General features: G+C 35.3%; 4 protein-coding genes across 7 annotated transcripts; 2 read left to right on the forward strand and 2 right to left on the reverse strand.

Annotated features, from left to right (window-relative positions):
- Window positions 1-3,590: 3,590 nt before the first annotated feature.
- Window positions 3,591-12,230, reverse strand: LOC136983466 (organic cation transporter protein-like). 3 transcript variants are annotated; one of them, XM_067280218.1, is made up of 10 exons: window positions 12,074-12,230; window positions 6,864-7,288; window positions 6,693-6,796; window positions 6,462-6,616; window positions 5,666-5,834; window positions 5,440-5,590; window positions 5,264-5,352; window positions 4,148-4,362; window positions 3,890-4,071; window positions 3,591-3,814 (listed from the first exon to the last, which is right to left on the reverse strand). In XM_067280218.1, exons 2-10 carry the CDS (start codon window positions 7,266-7,268, stop codon window positions 3,656-3,658), a joined length of 1,629 nt encoding a protein of 542 aa, XP_067136319.1. In that variant the 5' UTR covers window positions 7,269-7,288; window positions 12,074-12,230; the 3' UTR covers window positions 3,591-3,655. The 3 variants fall into 3 exon arrangements, with proteins under 3 accessions (XP_067136319.1, XP_067136317.1, XP_067136318.1); XM_067280216.1 differs by lacking the exon at window positions 12,074-12,230 and adding an exon at window positions 9,717-10,008; XM_067280217.1 differs by lacking the exon at window positions 12,074-12,230 and adding an exon at window positions 9,010-9,046.
- A 147-nt stretch (window positions 12,231-12,377) lies between these two features.
- LOC136983465 (disintegrin and metalloproteinase domain-containing protein 10-like) lies at window positions 12,378-16,059 on the reverse strand. Its single transcript, XM_067280215.1, has 4 exons — window positions 15,475-16,059; window positions 13,453-14,132; window positions 12,807-13,383; window positions 12,378-12,738 (listed from the first exon to the last, which is right to left on the reverse strand). Exons 1-4 carry the CDS (start codon window positions 16,020-16,022, stop codon window positions 12,459-12,461), a joined length of 2,085 nt encoding a protein of 694 aa, XP_067136316.1. The 5' UTR covers window positions 16,023-16,059; the 3' UTR covers window positions 12,378-12,458.
- LOC136983467 (matrix metalloproteinase-24-like) lies at window positions 15,510-27,257 on the forward strand. 2 transcript variants are annotated; one of them, XM_067280221.1, is made up of 8 exons: window positions 15,510-15,658; window positions 20,360-20,616; window positions 22,924-23,213; window positions 23,293-23,451; window positions 23,519-23,700; window positions 23,766-23,910; window positions 23,986-24,249; window positions 26,824-27,257. In XM_067280221.1, exons 2-8 carry the CDS (start codon window positions 20,450-20,452, stop codon window positions 27,078-27,080), a joined length of 1,464 nt encoding a protein of 487 aa, XP_067136322.1. In that variant the 5' UTR covers window positions 15,510-15,658; window positions 20,360-20,449; the 3' UTR covers window positions 27,081-27,257. The 2 variants fall into 2 exon arrangements, with proteins under 2 accessions (XP_067136322.1, XP_067136321.1); XM_067280220.1 differs by lacking the exon at window positions 15,510-15,658 and adding an exon at window positions 18,965-19,573.
- On the forward strand, window positions 16,396-18,371 carry LOC136983468 (TBC1 domain family member 20). Its single transcript, XM_067280222.1, has one exon. It carries the CDS (start codon window positions 16,688-16,690, stop codon window positions 17,810-17,812), a length of 1,125 nt encoding a protein of 374 aa, XP_067136323.1. The 5' UTR covers window positions 16,396-16,687; the 3' UTR covers window positions 17,813-18,371.
- Window positions 27,258-27,931: the final 674 nt, after the last annotated feature.

The raw sequence follows: 27,931 nt of genomic DNA on the forward strand, positions 1-27,931 counted from the left end.
TTTAAATTTTTCTAAACAAGACAAAATATTTTGTAACGTTAAATGCATTTCTAAACATTTTTAATTTTACTTTCCCGGTTGTTATATATATACTGTGCATAGCAAGGGAAAGCATTGGAATCGTGTCAAATTTGATCCTCAGAGTTTTTTGTGAATCTCCACGTTTTGAACCCAAAAGTAAAAAAACGGAAAAAATATTCGTAAATGTGTGTGTTGGCGTCTATAAGAAACAAAATTTGGCATGATAGCGATAAGGAGCATTGACGCTATTAAATTAATAAGAAGCATTGATGCTTCTTATTAATTTAATAGCATCAATGCTCCTTATTATTATTCAATAGCACATAGCTCCTTAATATTAAAGGGGTGGGGAGATAGAGAGTTGTCATGTGTTATATCTCGAGAGAGAACGGACTTAATGAAGATGTTACATTTACATTTTTTAACAAAAATTTATCACTATCTTCAAAATTAAGCTTTTTGCCATTCGATAATAATTAAAAATGTAAAAAATTATAAACAAAGGTTTTTTCTTCTAATAGAGAGACTAGTGGTATTTATCACGTCTTTTTTAATTATCCGCGCAATTAACAGAGAAGATTATAACAATTCACTTTATTTTGCCTATTGTAGCAATGCGTTTCGGATTGGTAATTTTCCAATCCTCTCTTCCGACTCAGGGCTTCAGTGTCTAAGGTTTTTTTTAAACTCTTTCCGCCCTGTAGGCACTAAGAGGGCCTCTTTTAAAAGGCCTATTATGGGTTTGGCCAGGCCCACAATGTGGCGACCGGGTGGTGAGGGACGGAGCCCGACATATCCGAACGAACCATCCCCGGAAAAATTCCTGTGGATTAATCGACCCGTCCGGATTCGATCCCGGGTCCCCCAGAGCGGTAGGCTGCAACCTTGGCCACTCGACCATCCGGCCAGCCGGTGTCTAAGGCTATTGTCTACAACATAACGAACAAAAGGTTAGTTCGTCTTAATATACTTTTGTTATCCAGAATGATGCATATAGTGCACAATGTGTACACATTCTAACGGTGCAGTTTCTACATATCAGTCTCTTTCACTTACTGGCATGCTTTCTTTGTCTATTTTTGATGGGAAAATGCAACACTTCTTCCATTTTCCACAATTATTAGCTCCTTATTACCTCTTAGAAGGATTTTTACTTCACCAATGTGGTTCATAACATGACAAAAATCAAAATGTAATTTTTCATTGTAAATATTTTTACAGGTTGAAATCGAAATTTTCGCAAACTATAACTATAATAAAATCACAAGAACACTACTTATATTCTGCAAAAAAATAACATTGTTTCAAAAAAAATCAACAACGTACGGATGATACGGATCAGACTGTCCTGACTATACTTTTTTTTAAAACTCTTTTCGCCCTGTGGGCACTAAGAGAGCTTCTTTCAGCAAGACCATTATGGGTTCGGCCAGGCCCACAATGGGGCAACCGAGTGGCGAACGGACCACTCCCCGAAAATTTCCTGGGGATTTCTCGACCCGTCCGGATTCGATCCCGGGTTCCCCAGAGCGGTAGGCTGCCATCCGGCCGTTTACCTGACTATACTATAAATAAATAATCATGTGACTGAGAGTAAAGCCCTTCAAGATCTGGTTCGTACTTAGATTATAAAAATATTGTTATATTGAGGATTAAGTATATACTTACCACTTTAAATCTGGTCACTTTACACTTATCACTTTAAATCTTACCACTATGATCTGGCCTTTATAATGATCAAATAAAATCTAGGAAATAGCTAAATTCGAGATGAAACAATCTAGATTTATATCACTTATCTAATTGTTTAAATCTCAAATCTTGGAGTAAACAAAACAATCTAGATTTAGATTAAAAAAAAAAAAAAAAGATTCTGAAGTGAGAATCCTGCCCAACACGTGGCACAGACTTCAATGTTTTGACTAAAAGTAAAATGGCGGTCGATAGTACTCGTTGTTGCCACCAAGAGCGCTGTAACCATAGTCACAGCCACTCTATGTAGTACCCATATTCTAGCCCGTTGGTGGAAAACCTTCATTAAAGAGAAAAGTTATATCTTTAACTGATAAGAAAGCAAAAGTTAAAAGTGATTTTTTAAATAAAACTATTCCAGTGTTACATTGAAACATTGAAAGTAAAATATAAATAGATATAGCATATAATTCAACATCCAGTTTATTAGTAATATTTACATAAAATTATTCAAAATTTTATTATGGTTACAAATTTAATATAAGTGAGACAAATTTCTTGCCGATTTAGTGTTCTGGTTTAAAGGGAACATCTTGTTTCTCCATCTTGCAAAAAAGTGCAGTCTGCGAGTGATGTAAATTACTCACAAAGCACAACATATTCAGATATTCGGTCTATTCTCGATTAGTTCTCCTAGAATACCCTTCGTATATTCAATTAGTCCACAGACAAGAACGCTCTAGCTTGGACGAAATTACTCGTTTCTCTACTTTTTTGGGCTGCAATTTGAAAAATTGCACTGTCTTTCCTTAATCTGTCTTTCCTTAATCTCGAAAACAGAGTAAAATACGTAAGTCGAGTCCCCGATAAAGAGACCCCCCGCTTAGGGGCAGGAGACCCCGATTAACTATATATGAACTTCCAATGCAAACCGGGGGTAACGTTGTTTGAATTTAAAACCTTTTCCCTGAAAGCAGTTAATAAAAGACCGGCACGACTCTACTGTTAAAGGATAAGTATGATGTACAGGGGCGACACTACAGTACTAATTTGAGGCGGAGAGCATATATTTTAAATGAAATAAATTAAAACATGATTAAAAATTACAGCCCAGCATTGTAACACGCGTCAAATATTTGACTGGATCGTGAGTGTTTCGATAGTGGGGATCGAGCCTAACACAAACGATGCCAATGTCGCGAGTGTATTTTGAAAGCTATGACACATTAAAAAAATTGCGCCTTTTTTGTGCTTATGGTATCACAACTCCCGTAGTGTAGTTTCGGAACTAAATTTTTTTCCGAGGAAATCTTTCACATGTCCACGTATTGAATTTTCATAACTTTTTTAACTTACAAATTTCAATCGTTTGACTTGAGTATACGTACAGCACAGAGTATGAGAAACATAAAGAAGTTTAGTGAGATTAGAAGAATTAAATAACTATACTGTAACGATGTAACGACAAAACTTGGACATCTTTTACTTTCTATTCTGTGAGCACTAAGATGGGCTTGTTTCAAGCCCATTATTGGTTCGGTCAGACCAACAATTGGGCAGTCAAATATTATATCCAGACCCAAAATGGGGGCAGCCTTTTACTCTGGAATCTAATCCGGCGGTGGAAAAATTCCAGAAATTTTTCTGTGGAAGGTTCATTTCGGATACATAGATCCTTCACCATCTGACTGCCCGACTAGTTGTTGGATTGACCGAACCATTATGATGTGAAAGGAATAGAAGGGCTTCTTGGTGCCCAAATATCAGTTTAAATACTTTATACAAATAGGAGAAATGGCTCACATAAAATTTTTCACATAAAAATTTGTAAAAATTGGCTCACAGATGCATTTGTTTTCAAAATAAAAAAAGAACAATACTTAAAAATGTCTTTTATTTGTGAATATTACAAAAAAAAAAACAAAACTTAATATAAATGGAGTCATTTAGAAGTTCCTGCAATTACCAACCTATCATTTTGATCGATTACATCGTGTAAAGTTTTATTGTTAGTCTCTGAAAGTCGTAAAATTAGTAGACCCGCTACCATTGATAATCCACCAAACAGAGCCATGGGGACGATGGGACTCGTGTATTCTCCCTATAAACGTGGAAATTAATAAATATGAATACGTAAAAATTTATTTACATCAAAAAATTACGATAATTAACTTACTATTTCTTTAACAAATGGAGCCAGAACCGATCCCATGCCAGCGCAGAAGGAGCCAGAACTCAAACCTATGTTTCTTACAACTGTAGGATATACTTCGGTAGTATAAATATAAATAATGGCATATGCGGCCGTAACGCATAATTTTCCCACCATGGCGAATAGTATACGTAGCCATAATAAACCTTATGTGCATTATAAATTAAAAAATAAATTAAAGTACAAGTTCATATTTGCTAAAAATTTTTAAACGTTACTCACTATCCGGAATGGGGATGGTTAAGATACATGCTAATCCTCCACCAACCATAGATATAGTTAATGGCAGTCTCCTTCCTAAATATTTAATGATGAAAATGCAAGCAAAATATGCAGGAAATTCTACAATTCCTGATATAAAAAAATTTAAAAATGTGTTTCCTCCAAGACTATTAGTGTGGAGCGAAATACCATAAAATACAAAAGATACAACAAACCTGCAAAAAATTTAACATTAAAATTTTATCCTAAGGTTTACTTAAAAACTTAAAGTAACTTAAAAAATGAAATGATCATAGGCATGACCAGGGAATGGTCCAATATACACAGAAGTGTCCATTATATTAATACAATTTATGATTTACCATGAATATCACCGAGCATGCAGGGGTTTACTGCTCATTAATAGTATAAATAATTAATTCGGATATGTTTAGTTTGGGGCAGTAATTTTCAATCTAAAAAGTTTACTGAACAAAGAATAAAAATTGTCGTCGACGTCCAGATGGCCGAGTGATTAAGGTATTAGCCTAACACTTTTGGGAGCCGGGGTCGAATTCAAACGGGTCGAAAATCGTCTGGAATTTTTCGGAATGGTCTGTCCCGGATATGTCGGGTCCCTGTATCTCACCACCCGACCGCCCATTGTGAACGTGACCGAACTCACGATGGGGTTGATAAAAAGGCCCTGTTAGTGTCCATGGATGAAAAGAGTAAAAGTTGTTCTGTATATAAATATTGAATAGATGTAATTGTTCTAAATTTGTATAATTCCTTTAAAGAAACAGCCCCGATGATAATAGCTCCTATATATTCGTGTATATATATATATATATATATACACAGGCGGTAGAATTTATGAATATTTCTGAGCAGACTCGAATCCGGTCCTCCAGAGTGGAATATTTCCTTTACTGCCTCAGCTATCCAACCATCTCTATTTAAGATTTTTAAGGGATTGACATTCTGGAATTAGAACCGGAACCATCCATTACTAAAATTCTATCAAGGAATCTGAATATTAATCTGTTTAGAAGTCGACGTAAAATCGTGACACTGGAGCCACTCACTACTAAAATTTTGGTCATTCCTGTGGAAGTAATAAACATAATTAATTACCAATTTAAGCAGAGAATAAGAGCTTTCCATCTTATATTAGCTGTTTTAACCAAATCCAAGACGGTTTTATGTTTTACGACTTCTTCACTCTGAAAATTAAACGTAAATAATACAATTTACATGATTAAAAACAAACAAAATGCAGTACTAAAATAAAAATAAATCATAATTCTTACTTCAATTCCAATATTCGTGGCAAGTTTATTGATACACGTATCAATATCAGAGACTGAAACTTCGTTAATACTTGCAGCTTTCTCCAAGACTTCAATCGCTTCTTTCAGCTTTCCATGACTTAATAACCATCTGGGAGATTCCGGCAAAAACCTGTTTTATATTATATATTATTATATTCGGCATTGGCAGGAAAATTACGCTGAAATAGCTATCAAATGTCCTCACCACCACATCGTACCCAGGAGTATAATTGGAATGGTAATGGCAAGCTGAATGTAAAACCAATCTCTAACTAACCATACGATGCCCGGTAGCATTATGTATCCTGTTGCCCATCCAAATTCAATGGCTATACCAATAACGGAGCGATGTTCTGGTCCGACGGATTCCATTACTTAATATTTAAAAAATTCTTTAGAAATTTTTTTTTTTACAATTTAATTCGTAAATTTCTTACTCGATAATTTTGTTTTTACGTCAGTAATTAACTGTTAATATTAACTACTGTTAACAGTTATAATATAACATAATACTGCGGTTATAATATGTTAACAGTTAATTACTTAATATTTGCTTAAAATATTATTTGTAAATTACACCTGTAATATGTTTACATGTTAATTAGCTAAAGCAGTCTTAAAAGCGACAAAGTATAATACTATAAAAGTATGCCATTTATAGATTTAATTAGAATAAGTTTTCTTAATAAAGTTTTTTGGTTGCTACTTTTTACAAGTAATTAGGATATTTTAAAAACTGGCACGCGATGATTGGAAGATTTTAAAAACTTCCTTACGATAATTGGTCATCTTGAAAACTGGCATACGTTGATTGGAGAAAATTTGAAATATTTCTGTCAATCAGCGCATGTGAATTTTTTAAACTGACCAATTACCGTACGTCAGTTTTTAAAATCCTCCAATCATCGCATAAATTGTTTAATTAATTCCTTTATAATAGAATTTGTATAAAATATGACACAATTATTTTATTAATAAAAATGAACTTCTTTGATACTTACAATGAACAAAACAAGTATCAAAAAGACCTGATTTTCCACATCCTATGATAAATCTCATAATCGTAAAGACAATGTAGGACGGTGAAAATGCGCAAATAATACCAGAACAAAACGTTAAAACGAATGAAATTAAAAGAACGGGTCGTCGTCCGAATCTTTAATTAAAGAAAAAATTTTAAAAATTTATTTAAAAAATAAACATTTAACTGCTCTATAAAAAAAATTCTTCACCTGTCAGATAGATGGCCTAATAGTAAACTTGCTAATAAAATTCCAGCCATGTATACAGATTGACTCATAGATATTAACCAGGATTTGTCACAGACTAAGTTCCACTAAAATTACATAGAATACAGATCAAAATATATGTGCTAATAGGTTAAATTTAATTGTTCTACTTACCTTTTCCACAATAGTACGAGAATAGAAAGAATGATCATATTCCCAAGAACTACAAGGGACGGTACGATTGTGATCGACGTAAACAATATCAGACGAGTTTGTCATCCACTTATAATGTCGACATTCGTCGTATTCGGGACGATTTCCATTCTTACCCACAACGGGGATGGTCCAATTTTTCCAATCCTCGACACTCATGTTCTTATATGCGGGTATTCTAGCGCACCAATGATCAATATTTGGAGCAATAAACGTTAAAACTAAATTGTTCCAGGCGGCTGGGAAACCGATGAAGAACATGAATGCAAAAATGATTTTCTGCCATTTTCCATAATGCCCTATAACGTCCGTTAAATCTTTTATGTCTTCGTCTTCTTCTATTAACGGCTTAATGGCTATCGCCATTTTAAATTCCTGTTCGCTAGCTAATTATAATAATAATTAAATTTTATAAGTTATAATAGAAGTAAATACGTGGATTTATCGATAGATAGAAGATAATTTTTAGTATATCTATTCACTTATATATCTTTTGATCGATAATATCCTTTATAAACCGTGGAAAATTAAACTGATAATATCGAGTAAAGTCAAAATATTATCTTGTATATAAATTCGTTATTATGTATTATCATTTTCTGTACATACGTTCGATTTTTTATTAAATTTAATTAGGCATAGATAGAAAGAATCGGTAGAGTGGGTCTCGGACACAAAAGGCTCCAAAATTTCAACTTCTATGTAAAAAATACGATACAAAAATTTAGACTTCATAATAAATGTTCTAATTTATTGTTATAATGTAAAAAATTGAGTTCTCTATTGATTTAAGACCTAATCGTCATATTTTTTATTGTTTTCGAAAGTGCCGGGCCCACATTTATCACTACTCAGGTCTTATCTTATCTATTTAAAACCTTTAGGCCTACGTAATTATCGACTGACCTTAAAGCACAGACTTATTTTTTTAGACTACACCTATTCTACATTCTACATCTCTTCATATACTAAGTGGATTCAACTGGTATGTCGCGAACTTCTCATAAGGGGTTTTTCACAAAAAAGTCCCACAAAATTTCAAAAAATCCAATTGTTTCTCTACTTTTTAATATTGTTTGTATATTTTTAATACGAAAAATAAAGACCTTCGACAATACTTCTTCTCTTACGTAAAAGCATCTCTGATGCCATAATGGCTCGTTGGTGTGTCACTAGCTCAAACAGATTGCGAATCACTATAAGGATATATTATTCCTTAGATCATTATTTTAAAGTTAAGCTAGTTTCTCTACAGGTATTCTATGAGTTAATTAATTATATTATTAACTAACATAACTAACTTATTAATAAGTTAATTACGACATACATTTACAATTTGCTATCTTTTAGTGTTCGTATATAAATTTACCCTAAGTGCAAAAATTGAATTTATATATCACATTTAAAATATGTTATAAATGTGATATAGCCTATTATGTTTTTTTTAAAAAAGCATTATGATGCTGATTAATTGTAAATGGAAACGTGACGTCGTAAGGATCATTCCCTCCCCTCCCCTAGTCACATTGTGTCACATTCTGAAATATCCCTTTCCCCACGAAACGTGACATTTAAGGACAGCCCCGTAGATCTATGATCAGCATTTTTTGCTCATTTTGAATGAACGATTTAGCTACTAAAATATAACCCGAACAGCCAGTTATAAATGCAGATTTTAGTATTAAAAAAAATGCAGAATTCGTTAGTAGCAATAGTAGACATTACGTCACGATCGTTATGAGAAAAACAACTTGAATGGTGTAAAATTTGGAGTATTGGTATATACTTTCTAATTCTGTTTTATAGAAAAATTGTTAAATAAGATCAAGCTAACTCTTATCCTTACAATAGGTAAAGTGTATCCTATTCCAAGAGTTAGAGTTACTTACAATAGATAATTATTCAAGTGACTGTAACTATTTCATATATTACAACTATTTTACAGATTATAATCATCGAGGACTATTTTAAACACGAACCGTAATTACAGAAACACTACAAAGAAGGGACACAGTGCAAAACACTCGATAAAAAGATGAAATAACCGAATCTAAGATCGGGCTCAAATATTATTAGTGGGAAAAAATCTTAAGATTAAAATTTTTACCTATTTTCTGGGGATTCTCCATCTCTCAAGAGCCACTATCGAAATGATTATTTAAAAAATGATGCGGCATATTTATAAAAATGAGTCCGAAGTACAAGAAGTATTTATTATCATAAGATGTTTTTAGTGATTTATTTATGAGAAAATTGATAATATATATTCGTTATGCGTTTTAAATGTAGTCAAAAAAGAAATTTAATTAACAAAAAGACACGTAAAATGCGTGTTTGACACGTAAAATTTGCAAAAATTGCTTAAATTTCACGACATCACGCGCGATGCGAAATAAAAATCGAGTAAATTAATCTATTATACATTTTGTCTGTTTTATGTCAAGGACCTTAGCTTTTAGGGGCTTCGTATACGCTCAAAAGATATACATGTAATGTAGTACATCAGGGCAGGATGTACAGGTACACATCAAGATTAACAAGTTGCACTTACGAACCTTGTTACATTTAAATTTATCCTTATTTGATGAAAAGACTCCTTACACATTACAGCTTAAGGCTGCGAGTCTAAAGCCCATCCTCGTCGACGCGCCCATCCGACACTAGATCTTGAACAATATGGACTATCGTGCAATGCAGCGTTTATACGAAATGAACTTACTGTATATAGAAAGAACAGCTAGTCTACGTTTGCCTAGAATTTCACATAACCTAAAACAGCCAGTTTTAAATACAGATTTCAGTTTAAAAACTTACAGGATTCGTTAGTAGCGATGGTAGACATTGCGTTACGATCGTTATGGAAAACACTAAACACGAACTACGTAAAATTTGGAATGTTCACAATGTAGTAATTTTTGAGATAATACAAAAACTTTTCTATCGCGGATGTCGACAGTCATTGGACATGAGGAAATATTCTAGTCAACTAAATCAATGTCAATTTTGGTTCGTTACTTTCTAAAGAATGCTAAATTGATTGAGGTTTCTTATTGGTTATTTATTATGGTTTGATTGTCAATTGAATTATTTAATTGGATGTCTAATTCAGAATGAGGAAAAATAAAAAATAGTTATAGAGGTATTTAGAATGAGCACTGAAAATTACTCATTTCCTAAATAGATCTATTATTCTGAATTTGACGCTTATTTTACAATTAAATGATCCGTTTGATAGTTCATTTTCTCATAGATTTATTTAGAAATGAATACTCAAAATAGTTAATGTTACCTATGGTTCCAAGATGGCGGTTCGTCTGATTCCAGCAAGGAAACAGTGGGGATGCACGTTCTAACCTAACCTAACCTATTCTGATAAATTACCATAATTATATGGTAATTTATCAGAATAGGTTAGGTTAGGTTAGAACGTGCATCCCCACTGTTTCCTTTATTCTGTTTGCTGGAATCCGAGACGAGCCGCCATCTTGGAACCAAAGGTAACATTAACCCTCAAAATTACTCATTTTCTTGAATTCGATCATCCGTAAATCGTGTCATACTAAAATCCCACAATTTTAATTCCCCTTCCCTCCCATGTCGTTCGTTAACTCACATTATGATAAACCCCTTCACAAATGACGTGAATCTTTCAAAACCTTTTCATTATTACGACGCAAATAACTGCGTCAATTATGTAACGGATTTATTAACATAAAATGAATTATTCACACTTTTATCAAAACAAACCACTACTTAACAATAGCATTACATTAATCAAACTTTCTTGCTACACCGTGTCAACAAGTTATTTCACTTCCATGGGTTTGTAAGACGTTCTTCGATTGACGCAGTGCTTGAAGCACGTGTGTCCGTGGGCCTGTCATTTCTACGTCATCGACATCTATCCTGACAGTTATCAAAGCTCTACGTATATAAAAAATTACCGTTTGATTAACAGATTTTAGAAATAAAGACGACTCGCGTTTATATCTTCATAGCAACAACACCACAATTTCATGACATTACTTATTCTGACATTCTTTTGTCTTCAGACTTGTAAAAGCATGAAATGATGATCATTTGTAACGTAACAAATAGTTAGAATTTGAGATGTGAATACAATAGTGAGAATTCTACACTATTATAGTCACAGAAATTGCATCAATCACTTTACTGTGGCCGTAACAGATTAAGCCTATGTGTTACCAGACATTAACTGTATGATATACTACATTTGAATTTTGCTATCTTTTATTGTTCTTATATAAATTTAAGTGGGTAAATTAAATTTTTAAAATATATTTTAAATGTAACATATGTTTTTTTAAAAAAAGGCATTATGGTACTGATTAACGGTAAACGTGAAACGTGACGTCGTAAGGATAATTTCTTTCTCCTTCACTAGACACATTGCGTGATGGCAGGTCAAGGGTCAACCAGCCTACCGCTCGGGGAGGCCATCTATCGAATCCGGACGGGTCGAAAAATCCCCAAAAGTTTTTCGGGGGTGGTCCATCCCTCGCCACCCGGCCGCCCCATTGTGGGCCTGCCCGAACTCATAATGGACTTGCCAAAAGAGGCCCTGTCAGTGCCCACAGAGCGGAAAAAATTTTAAAAAGTCAATTCTAAAATACCCCCTTCTCCATGAGGCGACATTTACGGACAGCCCCATAGATCTATAATTAGCACTTTTTGCTCATTTTGGATTAGAAATTTAGCTAAATGAACCATTTGCTCAGCCATTACTAACTTCTGAATAAATCTATGAGAAAATAAATAGAGTTGCGTAACAATCTTAGCATTAGCGTGTCAATTTTAATGATGTAAAGATCACGTTTGCGTGAACGTAATTTAATTTCATTTTCGCAATCGTTAATCACATTAAGTTAATGCAATTTCATTATAAATGTCGAAATTACCATGTAACAATTTCGCGAAAATGGTTGAAATTGTAAACACGAATATGTAGATTCGTTGAAAGAAGAACGAAACAAAGCCTATCACTGTTAATTGTAACCGGAGCAATTAACCTTTCTGACAGTTTGACATTCGTTAATCATCACTCGGAGAATTTGTGACGTAATTCGTGTCAACTCTTAATTGATCGAGAGGTCAGGATTTCATTAATTAATTAAACTTCGTCGTAAATGAAGATCGAAATCGATACTTACTTCAAGTTCTAGTCATTCGTGTAAACAATACTTAAAGAAAGAATCTAGGATTCATAATTATAAACTGTTAAAATTAAGTCTTTAACACTTAAATATTTTATATTTATAGCTGACATGTGGCGAGGTTTTCTAACGCAGAGTTAAGTTATATGCCAACGATGTGTGGTGTTATTTCTGTGTGATGACGTCATTTCCTGGCTTACGAATGCATGTAGAGGATGAAGAAACCAGGAAGTGACCTCATTGCAGGGAAACACAACAGCTGCAGTTGGAAAACACGAAGCTCTGGCACGATAGTAAAGAGACTTTTTAATTCCACTTTAAGGTTTAAAAATAAACCAAATTTTATTTATAAATTTCTACAATAAATTTAGATTTCGTGTGTTTAAAATTGACGACCAAACACTGTTGAGTGTTGTTGATCTAGATTAGATTCTACATTTAGATAGGAAGGTTGATAGCTGAATTTGGGGTTCGTATTCGACATCTGTGGTGTTATCGCGTTTGAATTTGGTGTTGTACTTTGTCTCTTCTTAATGACATATAAAAGAATTAGACAGCCTACGGGAAAAGATACTACGAATAATACCAGGTAAGGCCAATAAAGAGAGATCCACATTTTTTCTGGATTCTTAACGATCTCTGTTACGATGCAAGCTCCGTCGCTGTAAAATTTAATAAATTTTGAAGAAAATCAATCAATAAAATTTAATTTTTAAAGAATATTACTCACCTATTGCATTCTCCCTTTTCTTCGGCGCATTTGGTTTTAGGGAATTTCAGAAATAGTCTTCCATTCGGGGCAAGATAACCAAACTTAGATACGGACTGACAAACATGCCATTCGTTAAAACAGCAAACGTGACACTCTTCGCCACTTTCTGGAGAACAATCGCACATTGTCAGATTATGATCCAGACAGGGATTGCTAGAACATTCTCCGGAACGACACGTCAGGAACGTCCCTAAACAGGGGCTCCCATTAGTTTTATATTCTGCAAGAGGACAGGTTTCATATTTACCATTACAGACAGATTCTTTCTTGCAGGGATTTTCCGGAAAACACGTCACGTGTTCTTCCAGTCCTACCACTTTGCAATCCGTATTGCAGCATTCTGATTCGTGAGGACTGCATTGCTTCGATAAAGATCTCCTGAATGTACATTCTTTGTCTGAATAATTTCCACCCACCGGCACGCAACAATCGTCGATAAAGTCACAAATTTCTTTATAACCACAATCGCATTCTTCGTCTTTTTCGGTGATACCATCGCCACACACTGATTTTAAACTTACATTTAAACATCGCCCTACGGAAAAAGTTTTATTCCATTACATGAAATCATCAATTCGTCTCGGTGAAAAATAGAACTAATTACCTTTTTTCAGGATGAAATTGTGGATAGCTCTTCGACTACATAACGAGAATATTTGGTTGTTGGCTTGGATCCCATCGACAAACTCCTCGTGCATTATATAATTTCCAAATGCTTCGTAAACGTCATCGGGACTACACACGGGATCGTTCGGAGGATCATTTGGACTACCGAAACAATGTCCAATTTCGTGGATCAACTTCGCCAAGACGACAGGAGCGGGAAGTCGCTGATTGTAATGAATATAAGTAACGTAAACTAAGTTCTTGCTATGCCATTTTCCCGTCTCCTCGTCTTTGATGGGCGTTTGGCATATTCCTCCAGTTTCGTTAGCGCTCTCGAGAGGATGGTAAGAGTAAGCCATGTGATCTTCGAAATTTCTGTAGCAAAACCACACAGATAAACAAGACATCTGAATATCTAACGATGCAAAATGTAGAAATTCCCGCGAGTTGGTGACGAAAGAGATATTTTTTGGTAAGTTTCTCTTGATAAAGATTTCCCCTAAAAAAATACCAATACCATCGGGTTTTCCATCTTCATCAAAGTCTGTATGCTTGAAAATGTTGTCCACTTGTTTCATCATATGAATCATTTCGGCTTTTATTAGATTTTCATTGAAATTCATACTTTCGGTAAAGGTGTAATCGGAGACTAATTGAACTAGGCAAAATTTTCGGTACCTGAAAAATATAAGTTATTTATAATTAAAATTATAAATTGACGTCGGTTAGCCAATGTCAGCCTACCGATCTGAAAGACCCGAGATTAATTTCGAGATAGAAAACCCCCGGGAAATTTTTGTGGATTATCCCGGATACGTCGGGTCACGTCCTCGCCGTTCGGTCGTTCCATCGAGGGCCTAATCGAACTTATAAAGAGCATAATATGTCCACAAAAAAAAAAAATTACATTACTTTAGAATTTCTCTAAATGAATTCTAGCTCATTGCCGATATTACTTATTCCAGATAGGTCTACCAATAACCTAGTCGTAACTAACGAATACCGGTGGTTTTTTTTTTTTTTTTGGTGGTTGGACGTGGGTCCACGCCTAGCCAATGGACTGGCCGCATGGTGTTTTCAGGAAAATTTCACGGGTTTTTAGACCGTCCGGATTTTGATTTCGGGTCTCCAGAGCGATAGACTCACGCCTAAACAGTTCGAGTAATTCGGCCGCTACTCGAGGCACGTCAGTGCTTTAAGAAAAATATTGCTAAAAATTGTGGGTTTGGTTTATTTGGGCAATCTGCCGAGAGGAATGGCTCCCGGGTGGTTTTATCCACTCGGCCATTGGTGGCGACGCCGTTTGGTATCCGTGCTTTATAAAATCGAATGATGATCAAAATTTTACGGGTATACATAATGTCCTTACAGAATTTGAATTCACTACGCACACAGTTTTGTCCGATCTTCATTTTTATTTATTCACAAGAGATTTGATCGTAATAAAGCCGGACATTTTCTTAGTTTCTGTTAATTAAGAAAAATAGCGACATCTTTTTTCAAACTACTGTAACTATGAAAATTTGCAAGTCGTATGCTCAGGATCGTTTTCGAATTCGTATTTTTCTAATTTTTTATGTTCTTCTAAAACAGAAAGATAATAGAAGAAAGGGAATTCTAACTTGTAAGTAGCCCGACTATTGAAGAGAAAACTTGTTCGACTTTGTGCAAAGATTCTGTGAACAACGCGCTCAATTTTCTAATTTAAATACATATAAAAAGAAGTTTTAACATATTCACATATCTGTACACGTAACACTTAAATTACAATCCGGACCACGACAATGTTGTAACCTTGATCATTCAAACGATGTTTTCTCTTACATCACCTGACGCGAATCTAAAATTTCAGTTCTTCGGAAGAAATAAGGACAAACAAAACGGTAATTTAAAACTCCATATCGATCTTACAGAATACTTATGAATTGTTATAACAGGTGAGGAGTTTCGATATTTAAATTATTGCGCGAGTGTCAATCTCGAACATTTAGAATTTATCGGACAAACTGAAATCTCTTACTTCAAACTACTTTCGGCGATGTTAACATTCTTCTTCTTACTCTTTGCGTAGAAATCGTGAAATTTTGTCTTAGAGTCTGCATCTCGATAGACGACGTCACTTTCTTTATAAACCAGAATCGAATCTTCGTACTTCGAGTCATTTAGGTAATGAGCGGCCGATTCCAAATAAAGAATTTCGTCCGGTGAGTAAATTTGTCCGACGAAAATGTTATCGTGAAAATATCCGCTAACTTCGGAACGATTTCCTCCTTCCACAAATCCTCGATACGTGGAAAAATTCTTTGTTTCTTCTACAAAATGTCTCGAAAGTGTTTCTTCCTCGAAGAGTCGAAGCTGGTAAATTTTTTCGAAAGCTCCGAAATTCACGGTCAAAACTTTAAATGCTTCTATCGGAGATGTGTTTGTTCTATTGTATTTTTGGAAATGGAAAGTAATTCTCGTAATTTCGTAATCTCTTAGAAAATTTAAGTTATGACTAATCTGAAGACTTCCATTAGGAAGAAGTAGCAATGTTAAAGATATCATAGACCGTAACGCACGTTCCATTCTTTCCACGAATTCTTTGAAAATTCAAATGTAGTTCGATTTTATTTTCTAAAATATTATAATATGCAAAAATCTACTTTTAATTAGTCTAAAGCTTAAATACTGCAAAACTTAAAATAATTAATAATGAATAATAATTAACTATTAAAAACTGTAGTCATTAGATGTCGCTACTTCTATAAATGTTATTTAAATTATGGATTAAACAAAACCCATGGTAAAACTTATCCTTAAAATTTAAGTACGCATTTATTAAATATTTAATTTAAAAAAAACGAATTTTTTTTCTAAAAATAGAATAAATTTAGCATAAAATATAATTTAAAAAATAAATTATATTTTCATTTATTTTTGTCGTGTTATTGACGTCCAGCAGGGGGCGTTATCACTAGTGATGACACCGACGGTCATGTGGAGAGGGAAGTTCTGTACTTTTGATTTATGTTTAATTGTAAAACGTTTAATAGATCGTTGTTAAAGTTACTTTTACACTCGGTGAATATTGTTAATGTAAGGTAATAGACGAATACGATCGTTGCCGCACGACAAATCTATAATGGAAGAAGAGCGGAAAATGGAATTGAGTAAACAAGATTCGTGCAACTCGGTCACGGATTGTCCCGATTTAGTTCAAGAAATTAATGAAAATCACGTGAACAACGAAAATGAAATGGTTATTAGATCATTACAAGAAGGAGAGAAAGAAAGCAGCGATTGCTAAAGCACTGAAACAAGATGATTTTCAAGCCTTAAAAATGGCCGCTGTAGGAAAATGGGGATTGATCGACGATGATTTAAGAAGAAAAGGTTGGCCTAAATTATTAGGTGTTAGCCTTTACGAAACTTCTCCCAAACCCACTCAGGAAGAGACAGAAAGTCATCCTTATTATAATCAAGTTGTCATGGATGTGAATCGTTCCCTCAAGAGATTTCCACCCAGTATTGCCGAAAACCAACGTTTGGCGATGCAAGACAAACTAGTTGCGCTCATCATGAGAATTTTGGTGAAGCACCCCGAGTTGCACTATTACCAGGGATATCACGACATATGTGTGACGTTCCTGCTAGTGCTGGGCGAGGAAGTGTCCTTTGTTCTTCTGGAACGACTGTCCGTCGGTCGTTCTGCGACTTCTGCCGCGGAAGGTCGTCCCGGCGGTCACCTCCGGGCTTTTATGGACGAAACGATGGACAACACCACGCGGATTCTGGGTTACGTGTACATTCTCGTCAGAAAAGAAAATCCTCGACTTAGAAAATTTTTAGAAGATTCCGAAGTGGGTGTGATGTTTGGATTGAGTTGGTTAATCACGTGGTTTGGACACGTGTTGAACAGATACGACGAAGTGGTTCGGTTGTTCGATCTATTTCTCTGTAGTCATTCTTGGATGCCGATGTACCTGACCGCCGCCATCGTTCTATACAGAGAAAACGAGATTTTGAAACAAGAATGCGACATGGCGTCCGTGCACTGTTTACTTTCGCAGTTCCCGGACGACCTACCCATAGAAAATCTAGTCAATAAGTCTCTTCGACTGTTTGAAAATTATCCTCCCGAGGAATTGGAGAAGGAGGAGGACGACGTGAAACAATTAAGATGCATGTTAGACATGACGGAAAGGAGGAAGAGGTCTCTCGGTCGCAGAGCGTACGAAAAGGGTCCTATTGGAAAGGTTTTTAGGGCCTACGACATCCTGAAAATGGTGCTGCCAGATTCAAATTGGACACTGTCTGTGGTAGTGGCCACTGCAGTATTTTTCTGTGCTGCCATATATCAAGCATACAGAAACTAAATGTGTCTAAGGAAGTGTGATCCCGTAAAGAAACACAGAGCCCGACCCACCAGACCTTTTAGACACACCTAAATCTTATCAAATTTAAATTCAAGTCAATGTTTTATATTCCGAGACACAAATTACACCTAATATAATTTTCACAATTTATGCTACGGCTCTTTTTCAAACTTAATGGGTTTATAGAATTGTGTCAAACAAGTCAATCTGCGTTTCAGAGTATAATTTAAATTTAAAAATGTTACCCGTTGCCGTTTCCCGGTAACGACATAAGCCAAAGGTTGTGAAGTATTAATATATATATATGCTGTTTTGTAAATGTGATCCTCTTAAGCTAAAGAAATTAGTTTATCAAATTATTTTTATTAAAAATTAAAGCTGTCTGAGGGATTTCTATTAAATTAAGACCATTTGTCAATATAGTTGCTGTTTTAAAGTCAATTTTAATTATATAAAAATTTAATCCAAAAAAGCTGTATATTTGTATCTGATGCAAGGTTGTTCTATATATAAATTTGCCAAAATATAATTTTTCAGTCATTAAAAGAATTAAGATGAATTAAGTTTTCTAGCATAATTACAGATTGTTTATTCATGGGGAACTTGTTAATCCTACAGGTCAAAAAATTGCAGAAGTTTGAGGAATAAATTGTTCTTTAAGACCACGTTCAATCTCTCGGAGAAGAGAATAGTAAATTGTGATTAATTACGAGTATGCGAAGCATTAGATAATATTAATTGATGTTTTGCATACGTAAAAGATTTATTTACTAACAAAATAAACTTTATCACTTTTGGCTGGATGTGTATCAACTGCAACTTCTTGTCTTGCAGGAATTAGCTTTAATTCAAAATAATTCTTTATGTAATTGCTTATGTCAAGTGAAAAAGTTCAGGCATGCATTTTTTTAATATGTGCATGGTTGAACATATAAAAGGTTCCTCGTAGTTCTGAATGTATTTCGTCTAATCCAATCTTTCAAAAGCATTTACTATAAAATTCATATTGATGCAGGATTGAACATAAGTAATTGAATTTTAAAACAATTATAAAAATTTTATTGCCACCAACAATAGATGTCGCCACTTAATCACATTTTACGCAGTCGACCGTAGAGCGACACTAATTACTTAACTTCGACGAAATTCAAAAAGTAAAAATTAGAAATAAATTGAAATTTATTTTCTAAACGCGAAACGGAAATTTATTTTTACGTCGAGACGAAAGGGTAACATTTTACTAGAAAAATAATTAAAGGAATGGAAAGATTTAAATATTTATAAATAAAGACGACGACGAATCGACGTCAAAGGATCAACATCAAACCGCTGGCAGATTGGACAAGAACAAAGGGCGATATAAGAGTGAAGTAATAAGAGCGATCGAGTGCACGAACTGTTCACAAACGAGAATTGTTTAGCTAGTGTTAGCCTCTCTAATGACGTCATTAGAAAAAGAAAGGATTTAACGTAACCTTAACACGGCTATGACCTACTTGGTCTGTCGGTCACACACTGTAGCTACCGTCCCTACAGAAATAACCCAACCCATTTTTATAACTAAGTTTAGGTGTGTAGGCGTCGGGACAGACAAAATGTGGCGGGAGATCGTCCCTCGTCATTGACGTCGCGAGTAGAAAACAGTCCACTCGATCGCTTTAACGGGACATGGCAGACACCAGGAACACTTTCTTATTGCTGTTTTTCGTCGTTTGCGTCGTTACTAATGCCACTCGCGATCATTCTCTCCAGCAAATCGTGGTAAGTCCATTTTTATTTATAAAAATTCGTTTGTTTATTTTTAATTTTCGCTAAAAACTTTTTTCGCCGATAAAGGCGCTCTCGTCGCTCGTTTGCCGAGTAAAGTCGCAACCCATGCGAAAGGTGAAAGGTTAAATCGCCGTCGTTTAGTAATCTCGCGAGTAAAGGTGATTATTTCGATTTTTCCGTCGAGAATGGGAAAAGTGTTGCCATCGCTCTCGTCCTAATTCGCTCACGGTCTTTTAATGTAGGTCATTTAGTAGTTCACGAGGTCAGCGGGTCAACTTTCTAATGGATAAAAATTCTTTTATCGCGAGATATTCGATCCTCCTCTCGAACTTAACACTCTCTAAAGACCATAAATTACCGAGAACCTTTTAAAATTCCGAAAAATTCGCCCTCTCAAACTCCGATCGCTCGCATTTTAGTCGATCACGCGATCCGAAAAAACGCGTGAATTTTTAATCGGATTAGCGAGAGCGATAAAATCGCCATCCGAAACCTTTTAAAATTATAAACATTTTCCTTGATATTCCGATCAGGCGCGTTTTCATCAATTATGTTTACGAATCTAAAAAGCAGGTTAAGATTTTTTGAATCGGCCGGTCGCCGGTCGCCGGTCGCCATCGAAAATAACCAAGTTTATTAGATATCAATTATTAAATCAGACTAAACATTTGGCCGATTCAAAAGAAAAAACAAAAAGTAACACAGTATCCTGTTTATAAAATGATTTTCTTTCAAGTTCGGAACATCTGTTCACTTGCTTTTTTTATTTTAATTTAGGATTTTCTATCGCGATTTGGCTACTTATCGTCTTCGAAGGATGCTTCGGAATTGAGGAGCGACAGCGAATTGAGGAAAGCGATATTGAGGATGCAGATGTTCGGTAACGTTCCTCAAACGGGGGTGATCGACGATGCCACCCTGTCCCTGTTGAACCGAAAGAGGTGCGGAGTATCGGACGGGATCGGCAATTGGAATCGCAACAAGAGATACGCCATTCAAGGTCAAGCTTGGGCCACTAACAATTTGACTTGGAGGTACGAACGCCATCGCCATTTTGTTATCTGTAATTAAACGGATCTAATACGTTCCGGATTAAACAGGATATAATTTGGAGGAAGTTAGTAATCGCTACTCATTAACAATAGGAAGTAAAAGTAAACGTGGCGCCTGTTTTACACAGTTAACGATAAGTTACTTCCTCCTCCATTTTATTTCCAAATTATTTCAACCGCCCGTGTAACGCGAGTCGGCTGTTTTTGTGACAATCTTAACGTCTTAATTAATGCGTCACCGAGAGACTTGTCACCCGCATCCAACGTTTTCGAAATCGTTAAGGAGAATTAATTGTCCAGGAGGTTTTGTCGAAGGAAACGTTTAAAAAAAATCTGGTTTGATATTCCGTCGACGGTTTCCTGCGATAAGAAAGTGACTTTATAAGTGTGTAGAGGGTGGAGGAGCGTCGGTGTTTTGGCTCCGAAGGCAGGTGTCCGGTCGTACTCTCCTCACTCACCCTGGTTGTGGTGCCGATTATCCATCATCACAACCTCCGAGAGTGAGCAAAGTCGACTGGAAATATCGACGACATCTTTCCGAAAAAAATCTACTCCGTACTTCCCTACATTCTGCACATACGAAGTTTAAACGCTGGTATAATCTTTAAGGGAACACCTATCGGTGGCACCTCTTTTATATTGCCTCCGCTTTTGTAAGATACCTACTTTAGAACACTTGTTTTTTGTCAAGTACTTCTTTTAAAGCACCCAATTCTCGCGGATAAATGAAAGTTGGTGTTCCCATTTGCTTGAATGCCCATTCTTGTGAGGTACAGTACCTACTTCCAATCATTTTGTATACCTATTTTAGAGCGCTTGATCCGGTAGGAAAGCATTCGTATTTTGCAGGAACCCATTTTAGAACTTTCTTTTTTGTTAGAATATTTGTTTCGGAGCATCTATCTTCTGTAGACACCTGTAGAGTACCTATTTTGTAAATGGTATTCGACAGGATATTTACTTTAGAGAACCCACCTTTTTGTAAATATATTTTTCCAGAATATCTCGTATTTTCTAAGATATTTGTTTCGAACAACCTATTTTAGAGTACTTACTTTTAAGGGTGCCTACTTTAAAATACCTATTTTTATGGCCGTGTTCATTTTAGAACGGACATTTTATGAAAGATATCGTTTACCTTAAGTGGCGAATAAGTTCGTGTTTTTAGAAAGACTTCTTACGCAATTGGCCATTTAGAACATGGAAAAAATAAAAATGTCGACGGAAATTTTTAGAAATAATAATCGATTGTTACGGAGTGACGTCCTTCGAAACAACTTAATAAATTTGAAGGAGACAGAACAAAAGGAAAATTAGGAGAAGGAATTAATAAACTATTGGCACCATTTAATGTCGGGTCGATATCCCAAAATTCAATTTTTTTTTGTTTTATAACGGGGGGCGTCGTCGTCGTCGCCATTCTTTTGTCGATTGTGAAACGAGAGCGAGACGCTCGACCTCCGTCGCGGGTTTTTGGCACGATTTTGGGTACCCACACACGGCACGCGCGTCGTCGTCGTCAAGGGCGACGCAAGGTCGGGTCTCCGGTAGTCCGTTCTGGGAAGGTACGGGATTCCCGACGAGAACGTTGTCCTCTTCTAGGAATGTCAGAAACATCACTTCTGCTTTCGTTCTGTTCGACAAAATGCGTAACGGTTACGTAAGACACCAAAATTCGAACTGTCATAAGGGAGTAGTGTTTGACATCACGCGGGACAATCGTTCACTTGTTGGCGTCACCGCGGGATGCCGCGCCGATGGTTTACTTAGAATTTAGTTACGATGTTCGACGATTGCGTTGTCGTCGTTGCGACAGAAATCGTGATTGTTTGATCGATAGTAATTGAACCATCGATCGAAGCGATGGTATAACCCATTCAAAAACGTAATCGAACGCAATTGATCGGGCGATCAAAGCGATCTCTTCTCTCGCTTCGCATGTGTTAAACACAAAGCGTAACACACAGGTCGCGAGTGTTCTTTCGTCACACTGCAGATTAACAAACTCTCTCTCTCTCTCTACCCCGAGACTAAAAAGAAGAGATACTTTGCTAGTGTCAGCGACTCGCTTTTTCTGTTTAAGTGAGAGATTAAGTTACCTCGATCGGTCCGTTTCAAGGTCGCTCTCCTACACAAATGGAATCTTTGAAGCACCTCGAAATCGAATTTTTTTTTTCGAATTTTCAACTCCGCTGTAAGGCACAAAATACGCAAATATCGAAGTTTTATTTTTTAAAATGTCCTATTTGTCAGCATTTTAATGTCAATTCACACTTCGTGTTTTGGTAGTTTGCAGGGAGGGGTGAAGAACATGAACGGGAGCACCATTCGTAAACAATTGATCAGGGCTTTCGCGATCTGGAGCGAAGCTTCGAGCCTCGTGTTTCACGAAGTCAACTCCTCGAAGGCGGACATCGTGATCGATTTCCCGCGTGGATCTCACGGAGACGGATACCCCTTCGACGGACACGGTTCCATTTTGGCTCACGCATTCTTCCCGGGAGACGGGATCGGGGGTGATGCTCATTTCGACGCCGACGAGAAATGGGTGGTAGAAATTCCCCATCCCGAAAGTGACGGTGAGTCGGTCTTTCTCTTCGTTATCGAAACGTCACGGTGACGTCGATCCGAATCTCATCGTCTTTTTTGCTATTTTAGAGGTCAATTTTTTTGCCGTGGCCGCTCACGAACTGGGACATTCTTTGGGGCTCTCCCATTCTTCCGTTCCAGGTTCTTTAATGTTTCCTTATTATCAGGAGATGAAAGACGACTATAAATTGCCACAGGACGATGTTTCCGGCATCGAAAAACTTTACGGTGAGTAAGAAATATCCATTCTAAAAATCGGTGTTTTTGAATGTCCTCCATTTTGAAATTCGAACAGGTCCCAAGTCTCGGAAGAAATGGAAACAGACCACAACTAAAGCACCCCCTAAAATGCAAACTTCGACAGTTTCGTCTCGCTCTACGGAATCGTCACAGAACAATCGCGTGCCCGATCGATGCAATACCACATTCGATGCCATTTCCGTCATCAGACGGGAAGTGTTCGTCTTTAAGGGAAAGGTAAGGAATCGTTTACCTTATTTTCCTTAGACCCAATTAGGTTTTCACGTCGATTTCCGTTTCAGTACTTCTGGAGGCTTCACCGTCACAAGGTGCGACGGGGTTATCCGGTGCGAATCGATCGGTTCTGGTACAACCTCCCCGAAAATCTAAAGAGGATAGATGCTGTTTACGAACGCCCCACGGACTCCAAAATAGTGTTCTTTTCCGGTACTCGAACCGCGTCTTTTACGCTCTTATCATTGTCACGTCAACTAGTTACTAATCGGAGTGCTCTCTTTTCAGGGAATAAGTATTGGCTGTTCGATGCCAATCAACCCGAACCCGGTTACCCTCGACCTCTGACCGATTTGGGGTTGGCTCCAAACATTCGAAAAATAGATGCTGCCTTGGTTTGGAGTCATAACAAGAAAACTTATTTTTTTTCGGGTCGTCGTTATTGGAGATTCGACGAGGATCGAGGTAAAGTCGAATCCGACTATCCGCGTGACATGTCCGTGTGGAGAGGAATACCTTACAATATCGACGCAGCCTTTCGATGGACAGATGGTAATTGTTTCAGAAATTTCGCAACTTTCGTGTATAACGCGACGTACTGTTCCGTACTGTTTTCATCCTTTTACTTTGCGCCACATCTTATATCCTACACACAAATCTAATGGAGTTAGTCGAATGCTTGGATAGTTTTCGTTAACCCATTAAGCAACATTTCTTCCAATCTGTAGCGCACTAATTAGCCCATTCCGTACTACAGCGATTATAGAAATTAGCATGGACGTTGCATGTTTTCATTTCTATTGGTTAAGAACCCCGTGGTTTTCTTACGGAGTAACGTTTTCTAACAAAATTAATTATAGTCAGCATTTGTTACGCTTATAAATACAAAGTGTATTATTATTAAAATGTATATTTATGATTTTTGAATTTACAATAAGCAAAAGATAGGAGGAGAGGTTTAACAGCTTATATAAAATGATCAGCAAGACTGTCTATTATTTTTGTTTAGTCCTCAATTTAATTTAATATATTGATTTGTCTAACATTATTTGAAGTTTATAAATATTCCGTTATTTGGCCAGTTTAACCTTCGTTATAAGTTATTTATTAATTAATAGATTTAATAATTTTTTAATTGAATGAATTATTATTATGGAAATGTGCGCGATAATGTATTCAATTTTCACTTTCCGGATTAATTATATGGTATTAGCTATATCAATTTAATTTTCTGTTTTAATGAAATATTTATGTAGGCCACAGTGAAGCGAAAGTTTTAGTAAAAACGCTCTCATTCGGCTGCAGACCGATATGTTTTAATGAATTCATCTTATTTTATATAAATACACAGTTGATAGTAGGTAACTGAATAAGCACAAAATAATATTTAAAACATTTCTTTATATAAGCAAAAGTACTTTAGTTGCTATATATGAGTGTCTTCGGTCAAATTGTTTAAACATCTTTTGACTTTTCAAACATAGCCCCGTAATACACTAAGTTTTTATAAAGTGCATTCCAGGATCGGAGACGTGTTACGTTATACTTGTATTCTTCACTCTATCGTGAAAAAGTTCATTACCTTTGTCGGCAGTGAGGAAAATGAATATTTAAGAATTGACCTTATACTAATAATTAACAATAAAAACTGAATGCTAAGATTTTGGCTGTCAGAATTTTCCGAAAAAACGGACTAAACTTATTTATTTTTGTTAAAGTCTATTCTTATATTACCGTCAGACAAAAATACATATTGATACTTAAAACGAATAGATTATTTAATATATAAAATATTTGCGGCGTTTTAAATGTGTGAATTGCGAATATTGTGGCGATCGATTTGTTGGTCATTCCTGCATTAAACTGTCGCCTAAAGCACAAAAATATGACAGTACGTTGCGTCTCTTTTTCTTTTATTTACTTTTTATATAAAATACAATTAGAAAGGCTTCGTATGTCTTATCTGCTAAACTAAACTAACGTATGTTTGGAATCCTAATGTTGGTAAGGGATGGTGGCCGAGTCGTACTGTCTTAAAGCCGCCGTATTCCGTACCATTGTTTCGGAAGATAATTAATTGCGTGCCACTTTGCCGAGTGGTTATCTATTAATTTTGCTTTTTGTCTTATATTTTGATTAATCGTTTTAATAGTTGTTTTAAATTTGCTGTAAATTAGAAACCGTAGTCTGATAAGTCCTTAAAATTTACAGTAATTAAGGGTAGCTATTAAGAAGATTAAGAAAATCGGAAATAAGTTTCAACGTTAACATCTGTCTTCATCGCGTGTGTACCACAACTCCGAATATGCAAAGGGATCCACGATCCTAAAAGACGGCTTCAAATAATTATTTGATGGTGGTTTATTTTGGTCAAAATTTTGATACTTTTTAGATCTATTGTTATAAATTTTTCTACAGATTACGTCGAAATTGATGAAATTTATTCCAAATAATCCAAAATCACTACCGTTTATTTTTGGTTAGCATATTTTTATAAAATTCTAGTCAATGGACCTGGTCCAAAATACACAGCATCCAAAAAGACGCAGGTGAAGTAACGTAAACGCGTTTGTTTGGCATTCTCTTAAACATTTATGCCACTCTAGTGTAATTTATGATTGCAAACAATGGGAATGGGGTTATCGAGCCTCAAACGTTAACATTAAGTGATGTTTATCACACGTGTTTTCCAGTGATACGTAGACTAGTTTATATATAACTGTACGGGCATTAATATAGTTTGATACTCCTTTATTTCCAAAATATTTTTCTAAAATTTTGATTATTTTTGGATTGAATTTAAGTGCAAATGGCATTTCTATCAAACACAAAATCCGTTCAAACAATCGAATTTTTGAAGGAGGGTCTAAGAAAATGACGTAAAGTACCGTGTACTGCACACAATTCTTCTATTATGCCTTTAATCAAGGCATAAAGAGCCTTTAAAAAACAGAATATAAATGACCCATTTAAATCTCTCTTGTTAGATTCCTTACTTTTACCAACCGTAAGGCGTTTTTTTTACGGAATTCTCATTAGTATATGTATATATATATATATATAAACATATAAACTAAACAATGATAAATATTTGATTATTATTATTATTATTATTTTTTTAAACAGGTAACACGTATTTCTTCAAAGGCAAGCATTTTTGGAAGTTCAACAACAAAAAAATGCGCATTCATCGAGGATGGCCCAAACTCATATCTAGTTTCTGGTTCAGATGTTCGGCCAAAATCCAAAAATACCCGGTACCGGTATCTATCGAGGTTTTAAAACACGCAGAAAAGTGTCGCGGCCACTCCTTTTCCACCAACTGGAAACTGATCTTGGCTCTGATCCTCGCTCACGTTTATCTTTTACATAAAATTACATAGTCAATTAATTATTTAAATATAATTTATAAAGAACAATTAGCAATTACTACATCCAAAAAATCACATTTTAATATAAGTGAGTCCTCGAAAAAACTTATTTTAACGTCGATCAGATTGTAAATATGTTGAAAAATAGCACAATTTTTTCAATAAAGAATTTAAAGTCAGTAATACTAACTCTATAATATATACGTATTGTATTTTTTGAATCATTTTCTAAAAAATTCCAAGCTTGGAGGTACGCATCCTGTGATTTTTTGTGAGTGAATACAGCTACAGATCCGACTTCCTTCACTAAAACCATCACTTTTTAAATAATTTATTTATAAAAATCGAATAAATGCAATATATATACACACACATAAAATTTATAAGATGCAAATAAAATTTTATAGAAAATACATTTTTGTATGAATTTTTTTTATATATACATATATAAAAATAATTGACGAAGGTTGTGATCTATGTTAAATAGCATATTTAGTATGTGCAATATATTTATAAGAAATTATTCGAATGTAAAGCTTGTTTTATATATTATATATATATAATGATTTTTTTTGTATTTTTTAAAAAATAAAAATTTTTTAACTTGCTTGTTAAAATGCAGAAGGATTTCTTTAAGTCTTCGTTCTCTTAGAATTCGATTTAAAGGGTTTTATCGATTTTTTTTATTGATTCGTATCACCAGGAAATCTTCCGGTCTGACCGACAAACATTTTACCAACGAATCGTAAACAAAACTATGGACTTTAATGTTTACTTTGTAACACACACTTTTGCTTAATTATATATTTTATATCTTGTTTATGGTGTTTAGAAACAAATTTTACGACTGTAAGATGCTTTCA

This window comes from Centruroides vittatus, unplaced genomic scaffold (assembly GCF_030686945.1).
Source record: "Centruroides vittatus isolate TY-2023 unplaced genomic scaffold, ASM3068694v2 contig_882, whole genome shotgun sequence".
NCBI lineage: Eukaryota > Metazoa > Arthropoda > Arachnida > Scorpiones > Buthidae > Centruroides > Centruroides vittatus.